This window comes from Amblyomma americanum, chromosome 2 (assembly GCF_052857255.1).
Source record: "Amblyomma americanum isolate KBUSLIRL-KWMA chromosome 2, ASM5285725v1, whole genome shotgun sequence".
Lineage (NCBI taxonomy): Eukaryota > Metazoa > Arthropoda > Arachnida > Ixodida > Ixodidae > Amblyomma > Amblyomma americanum.
The window spans coordinates 169991039-170017794 of record NC_135498.1 but is presented as its reverse complement, the minus strand read 5'-3'; the positions used below and the strand labels follow the sequence as shown (position 1 = coordinate 170017794).

At 45.0% G+C, this 26756-nt stretch overlaps 2 protein-coding genes and 1 pseudogene across 2 annotated transcripts; 2 read left to right on the top strand and 1 right to left on the bottom strand.

Annotated features, from left to right (window-relative positions):
* Positions 1-9695, top strand: part of LOC144120228 (uncharacterized) — a 27244-nt pseudogene extending 17549 nt beyond the window's left edge.
* A 5692-nt stretch (positions 9696-15387) lies between these two features.
* On the bottom strand, positions 15388-17615 carry LOC144119264 (heat shock protein beta-1-like). Its single transcript, XM_077651933.1, has one exon. The coding sequence runs from the start codon at positions 16228-16230 to the stop codon at positions 15634-15636; it is 597 nt and encodes a 198-aa protein (XP_077508059.1). The 5' UTR covers positions 16231-17615; the 3' UTR covers positions 15388-15633.
* A 333-nt stretch (positions 17616-17948) lies between these two features.
* Positions 17949-18759, top strand: LOC144119263 (protein lethal(2)essential for life-like). The gene has a single exon (XM_077651932.1). It carries the CDS (start codon positions 18048-18050, stop codon positions 18642-18644), a length of 597 nt encoding a protein of 198 aa, XP_077508058.1. The 5' UTR covers positions 17949-18047; the 3' UTR covers positions 18645-18759.
* Positions 18760-26756: the final 7997 nt, after the last annotated feature.

Genomic DNA, 26756 nt, shown 5'->3' with positions numbered 1-26756 from the left:
TCTGACAGAAAAAAAAACTTGGAATAAGTTTTCACGAATTTCCTGCGAATGATGATCGCCGCAAGCATGGCTGAAGGCCATATCAAGAATGAATGAATGAAAAACTTTATTGGTTCCTTTAGGAAGTAGTAGCGGTAGAGGACGAAGTCTTCGTCTTGAAGCTTGGGTCCTCCTTGGCCGTGGGTGGGCCCCTAGTCCAGGGCTCCACTGCGTCGGGCCACCTCGCTTGCGTGTGCTATGAGGGCCCTTTGGACCCCTAGCTCGCAGCTGGTGAGCCGGCTCTCCCATTGCTCCGCACTTGGTGTTTTGTGTTTGTGGAATGCTTGATTTCTTCCGCACTCCCATGTGACATGATATAGTGTTGGTTTTGCTCCGCACCACGGACAGTTGGCGCTATACTGTGTGGGGAACGTCTTGTTTAATATGTATAAGTTTGGGAAGGAGCCTGTTTGCAGTCTTCGCCATCCTGTGGCTTCCTCCTTGGATAATGCTTTATGTGGTGGGGGGTACTGGAATCTTAGCCCCTTATATAGGTTTAATAATTCCCAATAGCTGTCCCCGCAATTAATCTGGGGCCCCTCCGGGGTTAATGCCGTTCCTGCTCGGCTGGTCATTCCTCGAGCTAGGTTGTCTGCCGCTTCGTTGCCCCTGATCCCTGCGTGACTCGGTATCCAGATTATGTTGTGTATTGGTCGTCCCTCAGGGAGCAGAGCTCTACTGAGGATCTTGAGTGCCGTGCTGCTAATTCTGCCTCTAGTATAGTTCCGGCACGCCTCTTGTGAATCCGCTAAGATGTTAAGGGATCTCCCTGTCCTATATCCTTCATTCGCTGCCAGGGCGACAGCAATCTCCTCTGCCTCCGTTATGTTAGATACTTCGGCTGTGAGGCTTGTGATGTGTTCTCCGTGGTAATTTACAACTACTGCTACCGCGCTATTTTTGTGTGTTTGGGGGTATAGGGAGGCATCAGTGTAGACTGTGTTGTCCCGATGCCCCATGTTCCTCGCATAAAATTCTGCCCTAACATGTCTCCTGTTAGCATGGAGGTTTGGATCCATGTTTCGGGGAATAGGTTGTATGCATAGCTTCTTTCTTAGCGGGTCTGGTATTGTGGCCCTGCTATTTTGTGGCTTTCCTATTTCGCGACCTAGCTTTGTCAGGAGCGCCCTTCCAGTCGTTGTGTTGCTAAGTCTTCGTATTTGTGCCTTGAGCTGGCATTCTCTTAATTCTTCTAAGGTGTTGCTGATTCCGAGTTGCATGAGCTTGTCGTTGAATGTATTTCTTGGGAGATGAAGAGCTGTTTTGTATGCCTTCCGGAGTATTGTATCCGCTTGCTCTTTCTCTGCTTTGATAGTCACATGGTACAGTAATGAATATGTTACCCGGCTGACCACTATGCTGTTGACTAGCCTGAGTGTGTCCTCATCCTTCATGCCATACCTCTTGTGCGCTACTCTGCTGATCATCCGGCCTACTCGTCCTGCCGCTTTGCTTAGCAGGCTGAGTGTATGACTGCACTTCCGGCTTCCTTGCAGCCACATGCCGAGGATTCTGATCATCTTTTGTTCATGCAATCCATATCAAGAAAAGATTTTGTCCCAAGTGACAAGTCTGCTAGCAGTGTCGTCTGCAGCCTCCTCTTTTTAGATTCGAATTATACTTTGGGGTCCACAAAGCTGCGGCGCCTGAAACGGGACGCTGTTCCGAACGTGTTCGCTGGATCCAAGATACATGCAGCCACAACAGCCACAAAAAAGGCGTGTAAGTTGGAGCGATTGACGCAGAATTCTACTCCAAACCAAGAAAGGGCATCAAATTTATCGAGCGGCCCTGATGAACCTGCTGGTTCAGCCTGTGGCCGCGAAAAAAGCACAGGCCATTCGGCAACTTCTGCCTACTCATTTCCTGTAGTGTATTAAGACAGCCTGATTCATGCACCCTTGTTAGGAGATGAAGAAGCAAGCCCTAAAGGTGCAGGATATGAGAAACCAAGTGCACAAGATGCAGTCGGTGAATTACGGCAGTCTAGTGAGGCATTTGATTGTGCAACGCAAACTACCGATGACCTTCCGCGCAAGCAGTCGGATTCAAGGAATATAAACCGAATGAAAGTGCAATTGTTCAGGAAAGCAGATGCTATCGGGAGACTGCAGCGAGAAAACAGCCGCCTAAAAAAGAAGCTCAGTGGTTCTGAAAACCACACTCTCCACTCGGCGTTGAGAAAGTGCTTGGACAAGGTCAGCACAGCCCAGTTCTGCTTATTTTGAGGGAATGGACGTTGAGTGGCGACATGATAAATGTCATATTTGGTTTATGCACAAGCTTTGTCTCTACATGCTGTCTAAAATTTGCACTGCGGAACTTTTTTATAGGTTAGTGCCAAAAGCTGTTTTTTTCTTTTTTTTGTGCTCTCACAAATGGGAATACATTGCAGAATGTCTAGCTCCATATACTAATATGGGTATGTTCTATTTCAGTGCAGCGGCCCCCATCAACCATAGCAAATGCCAGAATCGCTTATATAGCAGGGTTCGTGGCGAGAAAAGTTGAGGAGCGGAGAACATGCAGCTTCTGCCCTCCCGTCCACCAGTCGGGTGGACCCAGTCCCGTGCTGATGGGGCTTATAGACCTGCAATCAAGGGGTGGGCTAACATTCCCAAAGTCAGAATTTCTCACGGTCCTTGTGACCATTAAGAAGGCTGTTGACGTTGCCCTGCTGCACATAAAAAAGAGCAACGTGCGTCAGCAGCTGGCTAAGCTGTTATCCCCAGTAAACCATGAATATGCAGAGGATATCCACAAATGGTCCTAACGTCCAATGTCCATGTATCGATATAATCTGCATGTTGAGGGGACTATTGGATTCAGATATCAGTTAGTGGATATTCAGAGGATATTCGAATATACATGATGTTCTTTCAGCACATTTCAAGTTTTGGAAATGTGCTAACAACTTACCAGAACTAGATATATTTGTTTTTGAAGGCATGAGCATGCTGAAATTATGCCACCTTTAGATTTTAATCATTCCTGCTTTCGCAGTCTTACATTTTCAGGAACGAATTATTTCAAGCAGTCGACAATTGCACGCTTTGATTTTATTTTATGCGTGCGAATGCATGTACGGTACGATTATTTAAATAAATTGCTCAAGTTAGACCAACAGCCACAAACGCCGTGATTTCAAAACCAGAACGATAATTAGAACTTTCTTGACACTGGGCAGCCTAACGGCCATGGACATCGTCATGAGCCGCGACGCTAGCCTCACATTCAATCCAATCCAAGCACCATTACCAGCACCATTACCATTACCAATACTCTAGACGTCTAACAAGACGTCTAGTGTGACGTCTAGGAAGCAGTCTACATGTCCATGTATTGGAACTTGTCTAGTGCTCACGCCGCCTCGCGGCATAATAATGTAACTAAAGCTTATGAACAGTTGTACTACTATTTTTCACAAACTGAGCAATAAAGATAATTAAAAACGTGTTTTCAACAAGTTTACACATTTCTTCTGGAATGAATTTGCGCGTAAACCGGACTGGTGGATGTGCCTATCGGTCAGTCTACTTGTAGCAGACGGGACCGCTCTCCGAAGACGACGCTAAAGAGATATGCGATTATTCTTTTATTATTGATGCTCAACTGTACATGCTCCTCGAGCGTGCTCGTCCAGACGGTCCTGTAAACATAAGAATACGAAAGACTGTAATTAATATGCGCGAAATACGATACGGCTAATATACACTGCAACAGGAAAACACATACGTGACATTAAACCCGCTGTCTGCCCTACGTGGCACTCGGAGACATCGACAGACCTAAATACAGCAGCGATCTTTAATCCTGCAACGACTAAAATCAATTCGCAACATGCCGGTGTATTTGTTCTGAGAGTGTAGAGATAAAAAAATGCACGCGAAAGAGTTGATGCAACTATAATACAGCAACAGAAGAACACATTTGTTAACCGTCACGCCAGCCGTCTTAACGCCCGTCGAGGAAACCAACGACAGCGACGAGTATTCTCTAAAATCAAATGCTAATTAAGATCCGGCATCGTCCGGATCACGTAAACAGACCTACAGCGTCCGCTGCTGTAGCAAAGCTCTCAACTGCACGATTTTCTCCTGCGTGATTCACTGCTAGGAATCGCACGTCCACGAAGATTAATTAGCCACTAGTTTGCGTACCAAATAACATTATGGAATGACTCACATTTTTCCTTTCCTATACTACGTGTACAGTCCGACGCCCGCAAGAGCACGACTCGCTCATCCGCGTATATCAGCTCCGCCATCTTTAGACAGCAAGTTAGCCTGCATCGATGTGGACTTCGGCGAAGCAGTCTTATGAGACTGCTTCGCCGAGAAATGGAACGCGTCCCAAGATGGCGGCTGTCCGGCTAGACGTCTAAGTAGCCGTCTACTTGGGAGTATTGGAACGCAGCCTATGTTTTCGTAATTTCTTTCGGCGTTTCTTCACGAGTTTTTATTTGTTGTTTCGCGTGTTCACATTTTCTTCGTTGTGGCGGCAAGCTTGTTGCGCATGTTGTATACAGTCCTGAGCCCTCACTGGTTGAAGTACTGGAGGATTACGCAGAGTACAGCAATAATGGTGAGTGTTATGACACTGTTCTGTCAAGACTCGGTCTGTGCGCACGACGTCGTGATCTTGATCCGGAAAAGGTATGCGCACGACGTGGCGGTGGCGGCGCGTACTCGACGAAGGCTGTTCGGGTTCGGCTGCCGAGCCCGTGCCACCTACTCCGGCGCCAAACATGGCTCACGGACGGTCGCGGAGACTGCTTTCTCGTCGCAGTCACGTTACTCAAATCGGCGGCCGGACGGCTCGACGTTGTGTGCCGCTACCGCTGCCCATGCTGGCGATATCTACTGATCGATCGCGGGTGCGGTCAGCGCCGTGATGGTCGCCCGCTTCCTTGTGCACATCGAATTTTCCTTTGCAAACATAATCGGCCGCAGCAGCAGCGGACTTACGAAAGCCGGATACATGCAAATTGAGTTTGGACCCCCCCGGGCACGTACAGGAGTTTCGGTTACGACTTATATGCTACACACTGCACTTTTACTTAATGAAAAGAAATAATTATTACTGTTCCTTCTGATAATTTTCCGGAAAATTGTAGTTCTACTTTACCACTGTTTCCTCGCATGCCTGTGCTTTTTCATTGCGAACTACTAGAACTTATGTGACAGTCTTCAAAACTTAAAGTAGCATGCATGTACTTCACACGGCTCCACGATTCCAGGAAGGCAGCCACTTCACCGAACAGAGAATGTAGCACTGCTATAAAAACAGTTATAAGCTGCTGTCGTACAGTCTATGACTGCTGTTAAACGTGATAAGGAGCACGAACCTAAGATCGAGTTCCGCGCGCGAGTCAGCCCGATGACGATTAGGGTCGGGGTATATTACTGTTGTAAGGCGTGTCAGTTCTGACTCTGAGCAATACGGCACGAGCACGGCGTTGCGACGGCCGAGCCAAACATTCTTCAACAGCAAAGGGATGTCAGTTAATTCTTATTCGGGCAATACGGCACGAGCACGGCGTTGTGATTTCCAGCGCAACTGTCACGAATCTCGCTGCCAGCAATTCGGGTACCCCCGTAAAAGCGGAAAAGAATTGCCACCGCACATCGCTTTATTTACAGATTGCAACGCCAGCAGCAGCTCACGATGGCGCGCCAAGCAGCAGTACGTCCGGCCGCCGATTTTAATCGAGTAGTCGCGGCGGCCGGCGACCGAGCCCAACATTCTTCGAGCGCGCGCCGCCGCCACCGCCACTGAGGGCGCTAAGGTCGCGTCGTGTGCATACCTTTTCCGGTTCAAGATCACGACGTCGTGCGCACAGAAGACAGACAGTCTTCTGTCAAACAAAGTGTTAGTGTTCGTTTGTGGCATTGTGCAATTTTCATGCTGGCAATTTCATCACCCGATTGATCAGTTCATGGAGTGCAGACATGGCTTTAAAATCTGTGGTGTTTAGTTATTGTGGCTCGATTTGTCCCCGAAGTAGTTTCGCGGGAATGGTTGCGCTCTGTGCCACTTCTCTGCCTCTAAATAACAGCCTGCACGCATGAGACTTCACTGCTCAGTTGTAAGGCAAACAAAGTTGTCGGCAGTTAGCTGTGCCCTCTAACAATTGTTGGAATAGCCTGCACTTTGATGGCACACATTCAACTGCATATTCCGGCCGTCTGGCATGCTATGGCCCTTACTACAGGGGGAGGGAAGGGGGGGGGCAGTTTCCTGTCTCCGGCGGCTCAAGAGAGTTTTTGCAGATCTTGTGTTGCTGTAAAATTTGCTAACAGCGCCAAATACGCTCTTATCTGCCTTCGTTTAGTCAAGCCCTTGTGTCTAACTTTGCATTTTTTGTACCCGGAATTGTTTTTTTTTCATCTTTGTGCTTTTAAACTTTTGTGGGAACTTGGGACGTTCTCGCTTGTAATTTCCTTTTATTTCAGTAGCACATTTCAAGATAAATGGCTATTGAATACTTTTTGTTTCAGCTCGTGGCTTTGACTGCTTTTTCTGAAATTTTCTAATTACTGTGTGTAGAATGAAAGTTGTGCTGTGAAAATTCTTGCTACAGGTTGTGTGCCCCAGCAAGGGTTTACATCTTATGTATACAATGAGAGTTGCTGGTTGCAAACCTCGTATAATGCAGCAGGGCATGACCATTTTTCTTTGCTCTTCCTTTTCAGATATTTTGGAGAACATGTTCAGGAAAACAATAGTCTCATGCATCTTGTCACTCAGTAGTTGCATTTTGCGTCATGAAGACAAACAGCTGGTATGAAACTGTTTTTTGTACTTTATTTTTAGGTAGTTATATTCATGACTACGGAAAGCAAATAGCTTTCACTGAATATTTTCTAGTTCTTCATTAATTACAGGCCAATTACCAACTACTGCCACATCTTCACATAACACACAAAAAATTCAATCAATCACTTTTCTTTGGCCTCATTGACTCGCTTCATTAAAACCTGTTTTCCCACTTGTCCCAACTTCGATTGCATAAATTCTTTCATAGAAAACAATTTCTAATGTTCAGCAATGATTAACATACATTTGGAGCATCTGGGTTTGGAAAGAGCTTTGTTCTTACATGTCTTCAAGGCATTTCTCACTGTTAAGCTCCAGGTTTCTATAATAAAACTAAGGCACCGCAACATTCACTACTTGGTTCTCTACAGGATCACTGACTTCCTTTTTAACTACACAACATATGACTGCTAATACAACCAGCTCATGGTTTTCCCACCCTTTCAGGCATGCGTCAAGAATGTGCCTTAGCATGTTTATTGTTTCTGACCTGCATTAGCAGTTCATTCAGTGTTGTTTCTAGTTCTACTATTTTTTGCTGCTAATTGTTCTGATAGTCCTGACATTGCACCACGTCGGACTGAATTCAATAACACTGTTATGGTTTCGCTAGAGTGTGGAGCTTTACTTTTTAAATTTGAGCATTTCTCATAACCATTCACCCTGTCCCTATTATTTTCAAAATATAGTCACCTTGACTTCTCCCTAGCATACAAGTACTTTGACATAGATATTACAACCTTTAACAAAAATTCATGGAAGTCTAATATTTACTACCTAACATGAAAATCTAGTTACATGCTGCTGCATTTATTACACAATTTTTCCAGTGAAACTGAAAAGGCCTACCTATACCTGGCTTAAGCTATGATATCCTTGTCCTATGCGGGCCATGGCTGGTCTCCTTATAAATTCCCTCAAGAATGTGCACACTTGCTCAATGCATTTCATCCTGCCTGCTTACTGCAAACATCATAGACATGAAAAAGCCCAATATCCTCCCTCACTCTTTGCTATAAGGTGTCTTCTGTCTTTTTCAAAAGGCCACTACTGGCTCTGATCGCACTTGTCATACCTGCTACTTCATACCTGCATGCACCAACCACCCTCCTGAAGTCAGCATACGTCACCCAGTATTGTGATATATGCATGCTCATTCCTGCTGAATGCCTGCTGTGATTAGCACCACTGTCCCACTGCAGTATTTTTGGATACAGCTTAAAAACGAAGCGACAGATGTCCCCCCATCCAAAGGCGGGGATCGATTATCATGCCACAGTGGTTAATCCCCTTTCATCTACGACGTCACACCAGCTGGTGCAAATGCGGTAACACCCAACACATGAGAATCTGTTGATGCTAGTGGATGGAGGGCCTGCTTTGAGAAGGCATTTGCCACTTCATTCTTGAGTTTTATCCGAATGCAGTCGCCAGCCAACATTATTCACTATTGCACTGCACATTCTAACTTCATTGCAAAAGTACGGTTACGTATATGTACTTGAAGTTCTTGGTTGTCGTCCTTGTGTTTGTTTGCTGAGGCTTGGGTTTCTTTCCTTATGTTAAGCATTCAGGCTATTGCATGTGATCTTTGTACTCTAAAACCCCTGTCTGGATTTAGTCTTACCTCTGGTAAGGCTAAAGGTTATAGTGGATGCACGTTTGTGTACTTGGCTTCTATCGCATACTTTTTTCCTCATTACTTTTCAGAAAATATACTAAGCCAGTTGGGTGAAACATTAGCTTTTGCATATTCTTGTACACCCGTTTTTTGTCCATATTTCCTGCTGTGTCATTACTACTGTTCAACACAATGCACTGTTATATTCACAGGCCTCCAAGGACCTGGAGTAAAAGAATGGACAGCAACAGATGCTGATCATTATGACTACTGGTCAATAAAATATGGCTGAGGGCAAAAGAAGTGATTGAATTCCTTGACGCTCTTCTGTACTTGAAACCTGTGCCTGTGCATATTCCTTGCCCGCGTACTGCCTTGAGGTGCAATATTCTGAAGAAACTAGAACTGCAGCTGTTTGATTAACCTTTGTTATTTTATGCGCTATAAAGCTGACAAGAACATAATGAGTGTGATGAAAGATCACAAAGTCACAGAGAGTGCAAACTAATGACTTCACTACGCATGAATGTTCTATCTTGCACATACTGGAAATGAGAGTTCAAGTAACTTGCATACCAGAAAATGACACTTCTTTGTGACATGTTTATGTTATTGCATTGATCAGAGCCCAGTGTGTAATTTTCTCATAATGCACCTGTTATTTGAAATGTTATTCCCAGATCATGTACAAAATATTGAAGTTTCCTATGTAATGAGCAACTGGTGGTTTTTGCTTTGTATCTCTCTATCATATCTTGCATCATATTTGTTTTATTGTAAGCTGTACAGCGCACAAAATATGTGGCACAGCATCCAGCCCCCAACCTGAAAATAGATAAACATGCAGCTTCTGCCTTCCCCTCCACCAGTCGGGTGGACCCAGTCCCATGCTGATGGGGCTTATAGACCTGCAATCAAGGGGTGGGCTAACATTCCCAAAGTCAGAATTTCTCACGGTCCTTGTGACCGTTAAGAAGGCTGTTGACGTTGCCCTGCTGCACATAAAAAAGAGCAACATGCGTCAGCAGCTGGCTAGAGCAGTGCCCCCTTTTCGTTTGCCCAGCAAGGGATGACCACGCCGCAAGCACACTGTCTGTAGTGTTTGATAAGTTCATGAGGCCACTCTTAGTCAGCCGGCGCTACTGTGACAGACAGGGCTGCTTACCGCGAAAAGCTGGCCTGCAAGCCACGGCACAGGAAAGTGCTCCGTGTTTAAAATAAACACAATGTAAAAACGGATGCCGAACAATATGGCTCCGATTTTGTCTTTGTAAATAAAATGTCATTTATCCTCAAATGGTTTTATCTGTCCTCCTGCCAAGCTGTAGCTTCGGCGCTTTAAACCCTCTCTTTTGCTTGCCGCGCACGAAATAAAACAAAACGAGACTAAATTCGCCTCAGTTCCAACCAAACACAACGTAAAAAAACCTTATGCATTGCAGGCTTTTATTTATTTGGGGATACTGCTAGCCTCTTTCGAGGCAGTAGCAGGATTGGGGTATAATATGATACATTTGAACACGTCACAAAAGAGCCATCCACAAAAAGGAAGCCCAACATTTGAGTGGGACAATGCATTCAGTGGCATCTGCAAGCGTTGAAAGCTAAATATATTACACGCATGTAAGTACAAATCACATTTGTACCATTTCTAGAGGAAAACTGACAGAACTCCTTGATCTCTATATATCAAAAGTAATTTCAGGTTCTAAACTAATATGTAAAAGAACTGCAGAATAAAAATAATCCTCTCCGCACAACTGTAAAATGTTCCGTGTTTTGAAACCATGCACGGCTACAGAAATAAACAAAAATTGCCTGCGTGTTGTGAAACGAACGCTCTCATGACGATCTGCCTCATCCCGGTCCTAAGTCTGCGTCATAATTAAAAAAAGCAATTGCCTAAGTGTACCAGTCAGCTACTTGTGCTGTGCGATAATTTTCTAGTGCGCGTCGCACACAGGCTGCGAAAACTGCGTTTTCGTCCTCTGCGCCCGTCCGCATCAGGGAAAGCGATGGATGGATGGATGGATGGATGGATGGATACGGCTGAACCCTTTACATCGGGCGGTGGCTCAAGCCACCTAGCCATGTCTTGTGAAATTTTACCCCTGTCTTGCTTTTAGCCACCAGTCAGATAACCTTCGCTTGGTTACTTCTAACCTCTTAAAATCCACTTTCCCTTCACTATCCCTAAACCCCAATGCCTTGGGTAAGTCAGCCCCGCTGCCTTCCACTGTAGGGTGAAGCCCTTTACAGAAAAGTATCAAGTGTTCAGCCGTTTCCTCCTCCTCTCCGCACGCAATGCACAAAGTGTCTATCTCCTGGTACCTGACTCTATACGTCTTAGTCCGCAAAACTCCAGTCCTGGCCTCAAACAACAAAGAACTTCCCCTACAATTATCATAGATATTTTCTTTGACAATTTCCTGTTTAAAGGTCCGGTATGTTTCCAGTGCCGATTTCGTCAGCATCCCTGTTTTCCACAAAGCTCTCTCTGTTCCTTTAACCCTTTTCTTAACCGATAATTGCTGATTTGCCCCCTTACTGCTGTCCAGATATTTGCTTGTCAATTTTCTAGTTCGCTTTCTCCATTTCGTGTCAACATTCTTTATATACAGGTATCTGAAAACTTTCCTAGCCCACCGCTTTTCCTCCATCCTTCTCAATCGTTCCTCAAATGCTATCTTACTGCTAGCCTCTCTGCTCTCGAAAGACGCCCATCCCATATCACCCTGTACCCCCTGATTTGGTGTATTGCCATGTGCTCCCAAAGCTAACCTCCCTACTCCCCGTTGCCTAATTTCCAGCCTTGCTTGAACATCTGGCCTCATACACAGGACCGCATTCCCGAAAGTCAGGCTATAGGGATCATCACCCCTTTCCAGATCCCTCTTACCACCTCATACCTATTGTAATTCCACAGTGCCCTATTTTTCATGACAGCTGCATTCCTACTAGCTTTATTCATTACATATTTTTCATGCCCTGTCAGATACTCAACACTGTTATTTAACCACACCCCAAGATACTTGTACTCATTCACTACTTTTAGCACGAACTCCTGTATTTTATGCTCGCCGCCCTCTTCATTAAATATCATGACTGCAGATTTTTCCTTACTATACTTGAAGCCTAATCTATCTCCCTCTGTACTGCATATGTCTAACAACTTCTGCAGGTCTTCCTTGTTGTCAGCCATTATCACTATATCGTCCGCGTATATTAGTCCCGGTAATGTCTGTTTAATCAATTACCCTTGCTTGAAAAAAGATAGGTTGAAGCCTAGTCCCCTCCCCTCTAGCTTGGCCTCCAAACCTTGCAGGTACAACATGAACAACAAAGGGGACAGAGGACATCCTTGTCTAAGCCCCCGCTGTATCTCTACAGGCCCTGATACATTTTTTCTCCATTTTATGAGCACTCTGTTACCTCTATATATATCTTTTAAAAGATTAATTACTCCATTTTCCACATCCAATGTGCCCAATATGTCCCACAAATGCTCCTGAGTAACGTTGCCATAGGCTCCCCTAATATCCAGAAATGCTAGCAATAAGGGCCTATGTTCTTTTTCTGCAATTTCTATACACTGTGTCAATGAAAATAGATTGTCCTCCAACCTCCTTTGTTTCCGGAACCCATTCTGTAGTTCCCCTAACACCCCCTCGTTCTCCACCCAAGCCTGCAGTCTATCCTTTATAATTTGCATCACCACCCTGTAAACTACAGATGTCACTGTTATGGGGCGATAGTTACTTGCGTCTGCTTTGTCCCCCTTTCCCTTATATATCATGTTCATTCTACTTAATCGCCATTCATCGGGGACTTTCTCATCCACTATCATTTTGTTCACTACCTGTATTAATGTTTGCCAAGCAATAAAACCGGCACCGGACAATCCGGATTGCTATATTGCCTGGACACAGGGTCCATATCATCGTTCACTTCTTGATTTCATCAAATCAGCCCACCATTTTCCATTTATTGAAGCATCTTACTCATCTCTCACTTCATAGTTTTTATGCCCTGAGGCAATAAACATCGCTTCAAAAAAAAAATGAAATAACAACGCAGTTACACAAAAATAAAGGGGAAAAAAGCTGAGCATGGTGGCTACTGCCATCACTCCGTTTCAAAGGGGCGCTCCTACCTTCCATCCATCCATCCAAAATACATCGCTGCCGGTCACAGCGCCGATTTTGTTAATAGTATTGTCTGCCTCCGGCAGATGGCGAAACCATTCCGCGGTGGCTTAAGCGTGGCTTCGAGCGCGGTTGTTTCAAGTCGCTCCTTTTCCTGCAGTTAACGGCAGCCATGAGCTTTGGTGTGCCCCTTCATTTATAGTGCACCGACCAGGCAAGTGCTGACTTCAGATGCATTCCTTCACCACAGGGGTCACAAAATGCAGTATCTTTGCAAAATACAAGCGTGAACAAGCCAACGCGGTCAAGGAGAAAGATTTTTTTTTTTTTTAATGGGTGGGAAGTTGGAAGCAGATTTTTGTGTATGCGTGCTCGCGTGGCAATATGAAGAAATTCCAACTTCAAAAGCGACGATGAGTATCTGCTGAAGAAGTAGGAGGGCAGGTGTAAACTTGCTTACCTTTTATATGCTGAGATTACGCATGGAGCGAAGCGCAATGAGAAGTGGCCGCAAATAACACACCACTCTCCATTCACCATCTTTGTCAGTTGTCAATATTATCAATTTTTTTTTTGCTGCGACGATGACTACATTTATCTTTTATACATGGTACAGCCAGGTAAGATGAACGGAGAAAAAAATTCAATACCGAGCTGTATATTGCAATTTCAGACAATCTCAATGGCGAGAAAAAAAACTTTTGAGCCACACACCTGGGATAACAAGAGGTGCAAGGATGTATATACGGTTTACCACTATACATATGACTTTAAGGTCTCAATGGAATCTCAACGGATGTCACAAATTAATAATGCTTCAAATCAGCGAGCAGACAGGAATACATGATGCTGCAGGCGAAACAAGCAGTGTTCGCAAGCATACACCAGCAGTATTAGTAAACAACTATTAACTGATATATGACTATAAGGGGCAGTCATGAGTGCAACAACGATGTCCACTGGTTATTCTCTACGGATACAAAAGATCACTTTATGCAAATGCAACATGCATGACAGTGAGGCGGGGCCATGCCTCAAGAAAGCATGTTTTTTAAATACTCGTAAAACATTAGTGGTTCATATAGTTGTTGCGCTGTGATGAATACAAAATAGTTCGAAATGTAGCACATTGGTAACACCAGCAGTAAAAGGCGTTTGTGCAATTTAAAGGACCAATCTGAAGACAAGTTGAAGTTGGCCTGTATCATTAAATTACGATGTCTGAGTAGCAGGGAGACTATCTTTTGCATAAAATGGAGCTTTTAAGGTCAAAAATGTCAAAAACCGATACACAGACAATGCCGCCACCACCTGGTTCTGTGGAGCATAATGCAGTGATATCAATAGTTAATAGCGTGTGCATCACTAAGGCTGGGCTACTCCGTCGTTCACTTTCAAATGGTGATGAAGGAGTCCTATTCAATCTTGACATCTTAACTTTGAATCAAGCTGTGGGGATGCTTTTAAACCCAATTTTCTCAGCTACAAATGCATCTTTTATGGCTGATCAAATATTATATAGCCAGCAAGAGCCGTACAATCAGTTTTTACTAAACATAAAAATTGGGTACAGCTGTCCTGAGTGTCCTATCAACATCCTTCATGTCCTGCAAAGACACTGAAGAGGCACCAGGTGGACAATTTATGCCATCTATAAGACACCTCATGCATATATTTGATAATATTTTGTGAATACCTTAAGGATATGCCTGTGCTCTGAAAATTTAAGACATTAATACTGCCAAAAGTGGTATTGTAAAGTAGTATTTTGAATATATAGGAATGTAAGACAATAATATAAGAACCAAACACTCTTTGCATGAACATGTTACGCATGCACTATCACAAGGGCAAAACTGCATCAACTGTAGCAGCAGGATAAGAACATCCTTGACACAGGTCTGTTTGGTTGGGTTTATGAAACTATAAAGTTGGGAAATAATGACAGCAACTTTCAACACAACGTTTTGAGACCAACTTGGTCCCTTATTCACAGTCATCCTTGATGAAGGGAACGGGTTGGTATTGAAACGTTGGATTGAAAATAAATTATTGGTTGGTGTCAGTACTTCTTAGCTTTTACACCAGCAGGAGCAGTGAACAAACAGACAGAGTCGTCTACATGAAAGTGAATGAAGAGTCAGCTGCGTAGATATGAAGCAGCAAGAGCAGGTCTCGACATAATTGATGCCGTCTTCGCATAAAGTTGCAAGCTCATTGCAAGAGAAGAGAGCTACAAAAGTAATTCTGCGCATGTGCTGAGAACAGTGCAGCCTACAGCTGTTTCTTGATACTCAGGACTCGTTTCTCATGACGCCTCAACTGTGCAGTCAGTGAAACTAAACAGCGCTCACAGGTGGTGCTTCCACACTGTAGCATGGCTGTTTCATCGCGGTTTAGTGTAGACATGCTAGACACTGATGTGCATGTTCCCTTAGTGGCTTTGTCTGTTACAAAGACATAAAGTACGGCATCTGTATTGACTTCTTGTTTTCGCATGGTGAGCGCACCTGTGGATGCAATGCACATGCTATGAAGTTTTACACTTCACCAATGTGGAAGTCAGAAAATGGCAGCTTATAAGTTACTGCTTACGTGGGGACGCGATACAGAGCATCCATTGACCTAATCTATTTAAAGCTATATGTATTAGGTATACGCACTCACTGGTGCATCTCATCTGGAATAGTAGTGGCCTCACATGAGACTAGTTCAAGCAGCGTATACTAAGGCCACTGCACTGGTCAGCGCAATTGCCTCAACTTAAGCCACCATGAACGATCGTAAAAACATTACTACCACCATTTTTCAAGAAGCGCTGGTTAAACACTTTCTGCTGTTTCTTCTCCCCTCCTATCAACTCAGACATGTTTAGCACAATTGTGCACGGTTACAGAAGCATGGCACAGTTTTAAATAAAAAACAATTTATTTATGCGTCTAATGAAAATGGGCATTTACACTGGGGATCGTGAAGAGGTGAGTGGTCCGTGAACGCAGTCGCCGAAGCTTAAGACTCGGGCGTTGGCTCTCTAGTATCAGCCTCCTCTTCCTTGGACGACCCCTTCTCGTCCGTCGCCATAGCCTTCTTGGCCGGCGTCGACTGCACGGTGATGGGGATGACCCGGGGCTTCTTGCTGGGGGGCTCCGGCCTGGGTGCCTCGATGGCCAGCACTCCGGAAGACGAGAGGGCGCAGCTGAGTGCCCCGGCATCCACGCCTTCGGGCAGAGTCAGGCGCCGGGTGAACTCGCGCTTCACGTAGCTGCAGCCGTCGTCGCTCTCCTCTTCGTGCTTGGCGCTGACGACGACGCTGTTGTCCACCGCCTTGACGCTGATCTCCTCCGGCCGGTAGCCGCGGAGGTTGTACGTCACGACGAACTTGGACTCCGACTCAGACTGGGTCTCGTCTTCGGCGTCCGACGCCCAGTTGCGGCGCTTCCGGGGTGGCGTCAAGCGGGCACAGTGATCCGCCTTGGAAGCCTGCTTCAGCGCTGGGCGGGAGATCCAACGTCGTCCCAAGAGTTCGCCGCCGAGGAGCTCGAGGGCTTCGAAAGGAGCGAAGAACTCGTCGCTGCGCAAGATTGGAGCTATCACGAAGGAAGACATCGCTGAACGATTGCGAACTTTAACAGTAGTCAATGGAACAAGCGATCGCTTCGAACGAACTTGATTTGTGTGATCCTGACTGCGAGCAGACGACGGCGCCTTTTTATATGCGAGGGGTCGTCTGCTAGAAAAAACGGGACTCTTCGAGAACTGAGGGCGGCCTCTCACATGGGCGCGTTGGTATTGGTCAGCTTGTTCATGACGTCACGAGTAACGACTTTGGCGTCACGGTACGTATTTGGCGTTTTTGTTTTTTTTTTCTTTTTCGCCCTCAGCTATTCTCGTGCTTTCCAGAGCGCACCAGAATCGAAGCACTCGGTATGCTCTCGGCTAGAGTCACTACATAAAAATAAGTTTTATTTAGTGACTCTACTCTTGGCTACTGAATCTGAATGGCCGGGTTCGAATCTGGCCGCAACGGCCGCGTTCGATGGAGGAGAAATGCAAAAGGCGCGCACGTAGTGTGCGGTATCAGTGGTCGAAATTATTCCGGGGTGCTTCACCTTCCACTACCGTGCCTACGACATGGCAGGATATTGCAAATGCTTGGGGAAATTTTATTATTATTAGTGGCTCTTTATTAATAAAATAACAGTGGAAGGAAAAGAGCCGCGGCATCTGCCATCGAAACCTGAATCAAGCACCTGATCCGCGCTTAGGACAGGGAGCTCAGAACAGGAAGGGGGAATATGTTCACAATTTCGCGGTGAAGCATTTCGTGTTGCAAAGATTGAATTTAACCGCATCTCGTCTGGTCGCGATGCTACATGTCGACAAAATAAACACCGCCGACCAAAGGTGATTAAGCTAAAATTAGCATTGGCTGTACGTGAGTGCCGCCTGAACGTACAGAGTCGATCACACTTCTCTGGATCGCTCGAGCGGTGTGCTGCGGAGCAAATGAAATGAAATATTTTCGTAACTGCTTTGCTAGCGTTAAGACGCTGATGCCTGTGTGGTTCACGTGTCGGTTCGGCTGCTCTCCAGCGCAAATATTATCAAAGAAAGTCAATTTACCTGCTTTAGAATGTCGCCTTCCTTCCCTCGGACGACACCTCTCCAGCGCTCCAGACAAGTGTGATCGACTCTGTACTATGCCGTCGGCGCCGTTTATTTCTCGTCAAACGTCGCTCGGCGTCGTCTGCTAGAGCGAACCAGATTTTTCGAGCGTCGTTGGCGTTCCTCGGCCACTTCGTTTTGTTTTTGTTCATGTTTCCTTTCTCGGTAGCATCGGCAGTTGCGTAGACAAGGGAAAGAGGAACAAAACGAAGTTAAAAGGTGAACTTAATTCTGATTTCGTTTTGTTTCTAGTTTCCTCTTCTCATAAACCCGTCGCCGGGGCTCGATCGACTGGTTATTATACGCACGGCTGCTGAGCCTGATGGCGACCGCTTTAATTTTACCCTGAAGAACCCCGTGGTCGAAAGCATTCCGGCACACGCCATTCGCGACTTAAATTTCGATGGGCTGCAAAGAGTAATTCGCTCAATCGAGCGCGGCTGCTCCGTCGAGCACGCTCTCGAAAGGACGAGAACAGGAAAGTGGGGTAGACAAAAACAAAACCAGACGCGCCAAACAAATATCCGTCACGTTAAAAAACGTCACGAGTGACGTCACGAACGCGCGGACCAATACCAACGCGCCCATGCGAAAGGCCGCCCTCAGTTCTCGAAGCATCCCGTTTTTTCTAGCAGACGACCCTTCGCGTATAAAAGGGCGCCGTCGTCTGCTCGCAGGCAGGATCACACGAATCTTGTAAGTTCGTTTGAAGCTTGCTTGCTCAAGTGACTGCTGCAAGTGTTCGCAATCGTTCAGCGATGTCTTCCTTCGTGATAGCTCCAATCTTCCGCGGCGACGAGTTCTTCGCTCCTTTCGAAGCCCTCGAGCGCCTCGGCGACGAACTCTTGGGACGACGTTGGATCTCCCGCCCAGCGCTGAAGCAGGCTTCCAAGGCGGATCACTGTGCCCGCTTGACGCCACCCCGGAAGCGCCGCAACTGGGCGTCGGACGCCGAAGACGAGACCCAGTCTGAGTCGGAGTCCAAGTTCGTCGTGACGTACAACGTCCGCGGCTACCGTCCGGAAGAGATCAGCGTCAAGGCGGTGGACAACAGCGTCGTCGTCAGCGCCAGGCACGAAGAGGAGAGCGATGACGGCTGCAGCTACGTGAAGCGCGAGTTCACCCGGCGCCTCACTCTGCCTGAAGGCGTGGATGCCGGGGCACTCAGCTGCGCCCTCTCGTCTTCCGGAGTGCTGGCCATCGAGGCACCCAGGCCGGAGCCCCCCAGCAAGAAGCCCCGGGTCATCCCCATCGCCGTGCAGTCGGCGCCGACCAAGAAGGCTATGGCGACGGACGAGAAGGGGTCGTCCAAGGAAGAGGAGGCTGATACTAGAGAGCCAACGCCCGAGTCCTAATTATATATGCTTCCATGTTCACGCGCACCACTATAGGATCATCTCTTCACGGTCACCAATGTATCATATCCAAGCTTGTGTATGTAAACTTGCATATCCTAAATAAAAACAGTTTTCAGGTTACAACTGTGTAGTGCATTATACGCACATATGCCTGAAGCTCTGTCTGTCTTCAAACAGACAGCAGACTGATTGGCATTCTTATGTGTTAAAAAATAATCGATGTGCTCATTGTGAAAGCAACGGCGGGCCCCATATAATAATCTGCGCTGACTTTAGATCCTGAAATTATTAGCTCTTGAGAAGTTTTTCTTTTACAACACATATGCATGCTGATTGCTGATGTTTGCTTGGACATAAGACAGTATATTCGTAAGCATCTGTACGTTACCATCATTTTATAGTTTTACCACGTCATTTGCTCAATCCACTGAGCAGCCTAAGGCCATTGGCTTGTTGCATTTTATTAGTCAGTAAATGACTTCAACGACTGAAGGAAACGTGTTGCATGATCAATTTTTTACCAGTACAGAACAATATGAGGCCGCATTTAAAGGAGTATATATAGACACTTGGTTTCATCTCATCTTTGTAATGATGCATAAGACATTGGTGTACGTGGATCACCATGTGTGTTTGCCTACTATCACTAAATAATGTATAATCTAATTTATCCTCTCTTCTGTTTGTAGCTTGGTTTTCAACAGCCCAGCGATGACTGGGATGTGAATGGCCAGTATAGGTTGTAGATGCCAAAGGTGAGTGTATAGGTCACGTGAGACGTTAAGAAAACTGCAATATGATTGCTGGTTAGATCTCTACATAAGATTGCAGCTCTTCAGGCAGGCTGACTTTAGCATTGTAGTTAGTAAAAGCAACGAAGCAGCAATTATATAGAAGTCTGTTTCATGCCTCATGTTAATTAATTACACGTGTTGTTTACTAGGAAGCATGAAAAATGGACGAGGGACGCAGTAGGGGACACAAAAACACGTTCACGAGTGCTACTACCCACTGTTTATTCATGCTGTAGTACAGGGGATATATAAGAACAGAAGTCGAGCATGCGCGTAGAGAAGGTGCAAAGACCGCACATCAGTCAAGTGCACAAGCTAATCAAAAAACGAATCTAAAAAAGCACATTCAGATGAATATATGTGTACAGACGTGTCACTGACAAAACATCTGGAGAGCTTTCTGATATAATAAGCCTCTAAAACGAGCCTAGCCTTATCATTACCACTCTTGCCAAGAATTGTGGTCTTCGCCAATCTTGCCCTACACATGCACGAAGCAAGGTGCCGCACCAGATTAGCACTAGTATCATTATTTTCTATGTTTTTAGCATGCTCCCATAGCCATTCATTAATACACTGGTCAGTTTGGCCAACGTATGAAGCTCCACATGACAGGGGAATTCTGTACGTACACCACACCTGTTGCACATTCAGCATAGGCGAACCCATGTTTTTTGTTGCAGCCCCTGCCGGCAAAATCAGAGATGCGAGGGCATAGCTTAGACAGCTTGTTGGGTGCTGAGAACACCAAGGGCACACGGTGCCTGCCAGCCACTTTTTTTAGGTTGTGCGTGAGTTGGTGTACGTAAGGGACCACCACCGGCGTCAAAGAAGGGGGTTCAGATCTTTTCTGGGCACCTTTATGCTTCTGCAGGAGGGTTTCAGCGACAGCTGAAATAACCGGGCCAGGGAAGCCTGCTGTTAAAAGCCGCGAAACCTGATCATTCAAACGCTGTTGCATTTTATGTGGGCTAGATTTTTAAAGCGCAGATTCCAGGCAAAGCTACGCAATAGCTCGTTTTATCAACTTGGAATGAGCCGAGTGTTTTTGTGTACCCTACACCGTCCCTAGACCGTTTTTTTGCGCTTCTTAGTAAACAACATGCATCACCAACTAGCCCAGCAGCTTGCTCTCCTTAATTAATTATAGTTACCTTTGATGTCATAGCCATAATTTGGCTGTCGAAACAGAAGCAAGTGAAAAAAGACATTCAGTTATATATAATTTAGTGGTTCTAGGCTGATACCACATCATGATTCATGTATGCCTAATGCATTGTTCCCTCTGTATTGCCAATTGGCCTTTACGATATTAATAAAGGAAATGAAAGAAGAAAAACATGGAACCAAAAATTTGGTGCCTTGTTGGTTTAAATCAACCAAGTTTTGAAGCACTACACAAAGCCAAGCCATATCAGCATCAAGTGATTATGCTATGCAACAGCTATTGAAGGACTCTAGCACAGCATTTGTTTGGTCAGTTTACAGAATGGCATGCATTTATTAATTGACTGCTTGCATGCCATATACCCTAATTGCATCTTCTGAGGGCGAAAAAAGCTGAAGTTTCTAACTACAGCATGTACTGCTCATCTGTCCTAATTGACACATGCAAAATTGAGGCGGTACACAAAGTGTGCCTGTAAATTTGATAACCATTCACTGAATTAAAATGAGCAGGGGCTCTGAATTTTTGTGGCATTTCGTTTATTAAATGGCGCATGATATCAATATGCATAGATCGCAACATGGAATTTGCCTGTGCCTTCTAAATGTAATTTAGAATTCAATAATTCTGTCTTGTCCATTTGGTTACGGTTTCAACCACCATACAGTTCCTATGACGTTACAAACGAGTTGAAAGAACACTGATGTCACACGAGGCATAGAAATGCTCTGATAAAATCGCTTTGTTGTCATTGCCCTTCACTTCAAGTCTTAAGCCAGCCTCTCCAAAGTGCCAAAACGAAAACGAATGAGCAAACAGCTACTGCATCGCAATTTGTGTACACCTTACATGATGTCAACATTTTCTCAACTCATCTGTGGCATCATCAGCAGTTGAACTCAAAACCAAAATGAGTTAAGAGAGAGAGCAGTAATTTATAAGTTGTTTAGGGGGCTTGGGCAAACTGCACATAGCGATTCATGTTCATAGATGTCATGTGAATCATTGCAAAGAATGGAAACACACAGAAAATATGCTGCCTCTACTCCTTAATCGCATTATATATATCACCATCAAGTCAAAGCACTTAAGATGACTTCTACTAGGAAACCTGCTCTGGTCTTTGCTTACCTGCATTAAACTTGCTTGCTATTCTCCATGCCCTAGAACACACCTATGCGTTTATAACGTCTCGGACAGTAAAGGTTCACTCGGTAGAGCATATAACTGTTTTCACCCAAGTGTATATGCAGCATTATCATTCGATATGTAGGACACATATACTTAAGCTAAGCAAAAAATCCTCCGCAGGAAGAGAAAACATTTTATTGAGAATGAATTCTCTGTGGGTGGTTGAACTTGGCCACCAGCAGTGCGCTACTGACCACCAGCTATTGCTGGTATTCAGGTGCTGAGGTGGTCAGGTTCCATTCCTTGATTGTTGGGCTTTCTATTCAGGGGATCAATGTGTCCTTTTGGCATGCCCAGACCGTGTGGTATGGATTGGGATATTCTTTGCAAAACTGGCACTTAATCTCGTAAATGGTTCGTTTTTTTAGATTTTGTGCGCTGTCTCCTTGTATGTGGTAAGGTGTTGATTCGTAATTGTCTAAATACTAACCTACATTTCAGGCCAGCTTCATGCGAGTCCCTTTATTTCTGGATATATACAAGCCATCATTTGTGCGTACTTCAAATGACCTCCCCAAATATGAACAGATTATTACTTGCCACTACCAGTTACATGCGTCTTTCCAAATGATTTCCAAAAACATTTGAACCAATTGGTAGTTTTTCAGTTTCTTTATCAGCTTTTGCTGTTGTGCAGTTAAGTTTAAGAAAGGGTTTGAGACCAAATTCCAATGTTAAAACAAAAGGAATATGTAGTATTCAAAAATTCTTTGACACCCATGGGTTCTTGGCTTTTTAAACTGATGACATCCCAGCTGTAGGAACTCCTTTCCACTGAAGTTTAATTGTTGCTCTTTTAACAATGCATGTCGTCCAAAGTAGTGCAGAGCCTTTCACATCATAGCTCGTGGTGCTACTCTGGCAACTACATGATGATTAACCATAATCACTGACCTCTTTCAATGAGTTCAGTTTAGTTTTTTCTTTAATCATATTTATTCTACAGGAGGCAATCTGTGCACTTTGCCTTGTCACAGATATTTAAGGGTGTGCCTCAAGGATGCATGACTCTTTCATTCATTACTATGTAAGCAGATAGCACTGTTGACATAGACAAGTGAGTACAATTTATTATCTGTGCGCAATTCCCCTCTCGTCCAGCTGTAAAGTTGACGAACAAATGCAACCTGATGCCCTTGCCCACTGGTCTCAAACAGATCAACCTAAAATTAATGTAAGAAAACAATGATGCAATTTAATGTCAAGTAAAGAAATGGACAGGCCGCCATTGGAATCTGAACCTGGCAACGTTTAACGCTAGAACTTTAGCTAGTGAGGCTAGCCTAGCAGTGCTGTTTGGGGAACTAGCGGCTTAGGGCTTAGCGGCTTAGGGCTTAGCGAAGTTAGGAGGACAGGTGAGGCGTATACAGTACTAAAGGACGGACACATACTGTGCTATCGCGGGTTAGAGGATAGACGAGAACTAGGTGTGGGATTCCTCATTAATAAGGATATAGCTGGCAACGTAGAGGAGTTCTACAGTATTAACGAGAAGGTAGCAGCTATAGTAATTAGGCTGAATAGGAGGTACAAGCTGAAAGTGGTGCAGGCCTACGCACCCACATCCAGCCATGGTGACCAGATCGTTGAAAGTTTCTGTGAGGACGTAGAATCGGCAATAATTAAAGTAAAATCGCAGTACACGGTACTGATGGGCGACTTCAATGTGAAGGTGGGCAAGAAGCAGGCTGACGACCACGCGGTAGGTGACTATGGGATAGGCTCTAGAAATAGCAGGGGAGAGTTATTAGTCGAATTCGCGGATAGAAATAATTTACAGATCATGAATACCTTCTTCCGCAAACGAGAAAACAGGAAGTGGACCTGGAAGAGCCCCAATGGTGAGATTAAAAATGAAATCGACTTCATACTATGCGCTAAACCTGGCATCATTCAGGATGTGGCCGTCCTCGGAAGGGTGCGTTGTAGCGACCACAGAATGGTAAGGTCTAGAATTAGCTTAGACTTGAAGAGAGAACGGAAGAAGCTAGTGAAGAAGAAGACCGTTAACGAGTTAGCCGTAAGAGGGAAAGCACAGCAGTTTAGGATAGCGCTGCAAAACAGATATTTGGCTTTAACTGAGGAAGATGATCTTGATGCTCATTCAATGCACGATAATCTGACATCAATAATTACGGAGTGCGCAGTAGAAGTAGGCGGTAGGACAGTTCGAAAAGATACCGGGAAGCTATCTCAGGTGACGAAAGATCTGATTAAGAAGCGCCAAAACATGAGGGCATCTAACCGTACCGATAGAATAGAACTAACGGAGCTATCAAAGTTAATAAATAAGCGCAAGATAGCCGACATAAGGAAGTTTAATATGGAGAGAATCGAGCATGCTATAAAGAACGGAGGTAGCCTAAAAACAGTGAAGAGGAAACTAGGCATAGGTAAAAACCAGATGTATGCATTAAGAGACAAGCAGGGCAATGTCATTAGCAATATGGATAAGATAGTTAACGTAGCCGAAGAGTTCTACACAGACCTGTACAGTAGCCAATGTAATCAGAGCGTTAATGAGAAAGACAGCAGTGCACAGCAATGCGTCATCCCGCCAGTAACGAAAGATGAAGTAAAGAAAGCCTTAGAAGCAATGAAAAGGGGAAAAGCAGCTGGGGAGGATCAAGTAACAGCAGATCTGTTGAAGGATGGAGGGGACATCGTGCTAGAAAAACTAGCCACCCTGTATACGCAATGCCTTATGACCTCGACTGTACCAGAAGCTTGGAAGAATGCAAACATTATCTTAATTCATAAGAAGGGAGACGCCAAGGACTTGAAAAATTACAGGCCGATCAGCTTACTATCCGTTGCCTACAAAGTATTTACTAAGGTAATCGCTAATAGAGTCAGGGCAACGTTAGACTTTAATCAACCAAATGATCAGGCAGGCTTTCGTAAAGGATATTCCACAATAGATCATATTCACACTATCAATCAGGTGATAGAGAAATGCGCAGAATATAACCAACCTCTATATATAGCTTTCATTGATTACGAGAAAGCATTCGACTCAGTGGAAACCTCAGCAGTCATACAGGCATTGCGTAATCAGGGGGTAGAAGAGCCTTATGTCAAAATACTGGAAGATATATATAGCAACTGCACAGCTACTATAGTCCTCCATAAAGTCAGCAATAAAATTCCAATAAGGAAGGGCGTCAGGCAAGGAGACACGATCTCGCCAATGCTGTTCACCGCATGTTTACAGGAGGTATTTCGAGGCCTGAATTGGGAACAGTTGGGAATAAAAATAAATGGAGAATACCTAAATAATCTGCGATTTGCTGATGACATTGCCTTGCTGAGTCACTCAGGAGGTGAACTGCAAATCGTGATCAATGAGTTAGACAGGCAGAGCAGATCGATGGGTCTAAAAATTAACATGCAGAAAACCAAGGTAATGTTCAACAGCCTAGCAAGGGAAAAACAGTTCACAATTGGCAGCGAGAGCTTAGAAATTGTGACGGAATACGTCTACTTAGGGCAGGTAGTGACAGCTGATCCGGATCATGAGAGGGAGATAACTAGAAGGATAAGAATGGGGTGGAGCGCATATGGCAAATTCTCGCAGCTCATGAGTGGCAGTTTACCAATTTCCCTCAAGAGGAAAGTGTACAACAGCATGATCTTACCGGTACTCACCTACGGGGCAGAAACGTGGAGGCTAACGAAAAGAGTTCAGCTTAGGTTAAGGACAACGCAGCGAGCCATGGAAAGAAAAATGATAGGTGTAATGTTAAGAGATCGGAAGCGGGCTGAGTGGGTGAGGGAACAAACACGGGTTAATGACATCCTAGTCGAAATCAAGAGAAAGAAATGGGCTTGGGCAGGGCATGTAATGCGAAGGCAAGATAACCGCTGGTCTTTAAGGGTAACGGAGTGGATTCCAAGAGAAAGTAAGCGTAGCAGGGGGCGGCAGAAGGTTAGGTGGGCGGATGAGATTATGAAGCTTGCAGGCAAAGGGTGGATGCAGCTGGCAAAGGATAGGGTTAATTGGAGAGACATGGGAGAGGCCTTTGGCCTGCAGTGGGTGTAGTAAGGCTGATGATGATGATGATGAAAGAAATGGAATACATCAAGTTTGAGCAGGCACATGTTCTTGCAGTTGAGGTTCTTCATGAGCACATTATACCTTTATGCAGTTCTTTCTTTCCCTCTGACTTGGAACTCATATGTTGAGAGCAGAGTTGATAACCGACCTATGATTGCAGCATGCCCTTGCTCCCATGTAGTTTTCTCTTAAAGGTTGCACATGAGGTGTACTGTGAATTTATTTTACACATCACTTCAACAGCTGAAGCAAACACACATATGCTTTGTAATAACTATCAGGGCCTTTTCAAGCTGTCTGTTTCAACATTTAGCCCGGGCAGACAGGTAGAACTTTGTGGCATATACAGCTGAATTCAATTGAGACCTCCTCTACACGGTGACCAGGAGATATTTTTAAAGATGTCCAGCATTTCATTCTCTGAAAGATGTTTTTCTCAAGCTGACCACAGTGCATGAGAAAAAAGGTTGAGAAGGGGGAATGTCATGCCCTTATGAGCTCTAATGCCATATCACATGAGTATGCAGCGCAGTTGTTAATAGTACAAACTGAACAAGGGAAGGGGAACCTCAGGGTGCTTAGCTAACGTTTCGACAAGAGGGCTTGACATGTCCTCTTGTGGAATTGTTGGCTATGCACCTTAAGGCTCCCCCTTCCCTTGCTCACTTTGTTTGTGTTGTCAAGAAACCGGTCTTTCTGCCATCTCTCTACTATGCCCTTGTTGATAGTGGTGACTCAACGATTTGGACCCAAGCGCAATGAAAAATTTCTTTGAGTAATGAGGAGATACAGTTAAAGGGAATCTTTTTAATGCAGTTGCTTATGCAAAGATCAACGACCCATGATGAGAAGACTGCCGCGGTGGCCTACCGTACTAGTGATTTGAGCATCCGCCTCAC